This window comes from Bison bison, unplaced genomic scaffold (genome assembly GCF_000754665.1).
Source record: "Bison bison bison isolate TAMUID 2011002044 unplaced genomic scaffold, Bison_UMD1.0 scf7180017864375, whole genome shotgun sequence".
Classification (NCBI taxonomy): domain Eukaryota; kingdom Metazoa; phylum Chordata; class Mammalia; order Artiodactyla; family Bovidae; genus Bison; species Bison bison.
This window is the reverse complement of record NW_011494947.1, coordinates 6,208,567-6,209,565: the sequence shown is the minus strand read 5'-3', so window position 1 is coordinate 6,209,565 and position 999 is coordinate 6,208,567. Positions and strand designations below refer to the sequence as shown.

The 999-nt window shown below is 38.4% G+C and overlaps 1 protein-coding gene across 1 annotated transcript in view; it reads left to right on the top strand.

Annotated features, from left to right (window-relative positions):
• The window catches only part of UPF3B (UPF3 regulator of nonsense transcripts homolog B (yeast)), a gene marked incomplete at its 5' end in the record, with an annotated part of 15,915 nt that extends 14,922 nt beyond the window's left edge, over nt 1-993 (top strand). Inside the window, 1 exon segment of the mRNA XM_010856971.1 lies at nt 756-993. Within this exon segment, the coding sequence (XP_010855273.1) occupies nt 756-905 (150 nt within the window).
• Between the last annotated feature and the right edge of the window lie 6 nt (nt 994-999).

The window sequence follows — 999 nt, the reverse complement described above, 5'->3', positions numbered from 1 at the left end:
TTAAGGCTCTTTCATATGTCAGGGAGAAAGGACAGGGAAGGCTCATGTTGTCTTTTGTTGAATTAGAAAAAAAAGGCCTATACATTTAAGTTTTTCAGGGTCATATTGTGATAAACCAAACACAGTACTTGAACTGAGAGGTACCTGGTGATGATATTGAGGCCTATTTAGGAACCTGAGATCTAAAGTGTTACCTAGAGAGTCTCAAGCTGGGTTGTCACCTTGTCAAATCTGAATTAAGAGAGAGTCATATTTGTGCTAAGTTACTAGTGTTTGAGCTCATAACTTCAGGGACTTTGCATTATTAAGAATTGGTGTTCTTTATTATTTTCACTCCTAAAATTTTCTTAGATGGTGCATTTTAAAATCCATTTACTGATGGGGAGGAGAGAGCGACAACAACCACGGTTTCTAAGTAAAAACTATTCAAGCTGATTCAGTTCATCTTGAGATAGTAAAGAAAATTAGGCAGTAAACTTATCAAAATTTACTCTGGGCATATAAAATAATACTTGATAACTATTGCTTATAAATAGTTGTTTTTTATTTATAAAAATAAATAGTTGTGAAATAGTTGTTTTTCTTTGTAGGTAGGGGAAAGGAAGCAGGCAGTTTGAAGCCAAATAACCATCGACACTTATTGTTATGTACTGTGCCCTCAAATTTTGATCTCATGTGGGCTGTCACTGGTATATTTTATCCCCTGGACATGCTTAGTAGCAGTTTTGTAACATGAGCATTTCATTTTACTTTAGGATCGTCCAGCGATGCAGCTTTACCAGCCAGGAGCTCGAAGCCGAAATCGACTCTGTCCCACTGATGACAGCACCAAGTCCGGAGATTCAGCCGTAGAAAAAAAGCAGGAAAGTGGTATTAGCCATAGAAAAGAAGGAAGCGAGGAGTGATAGGTCCAAATGGCCTCAGGTGTCCTGACTGTCTAGGCAGCCAAAGAGCACGAATTAAGCAATCCAGAAGTGCCTTCAGGGCAAAGGAATAGAG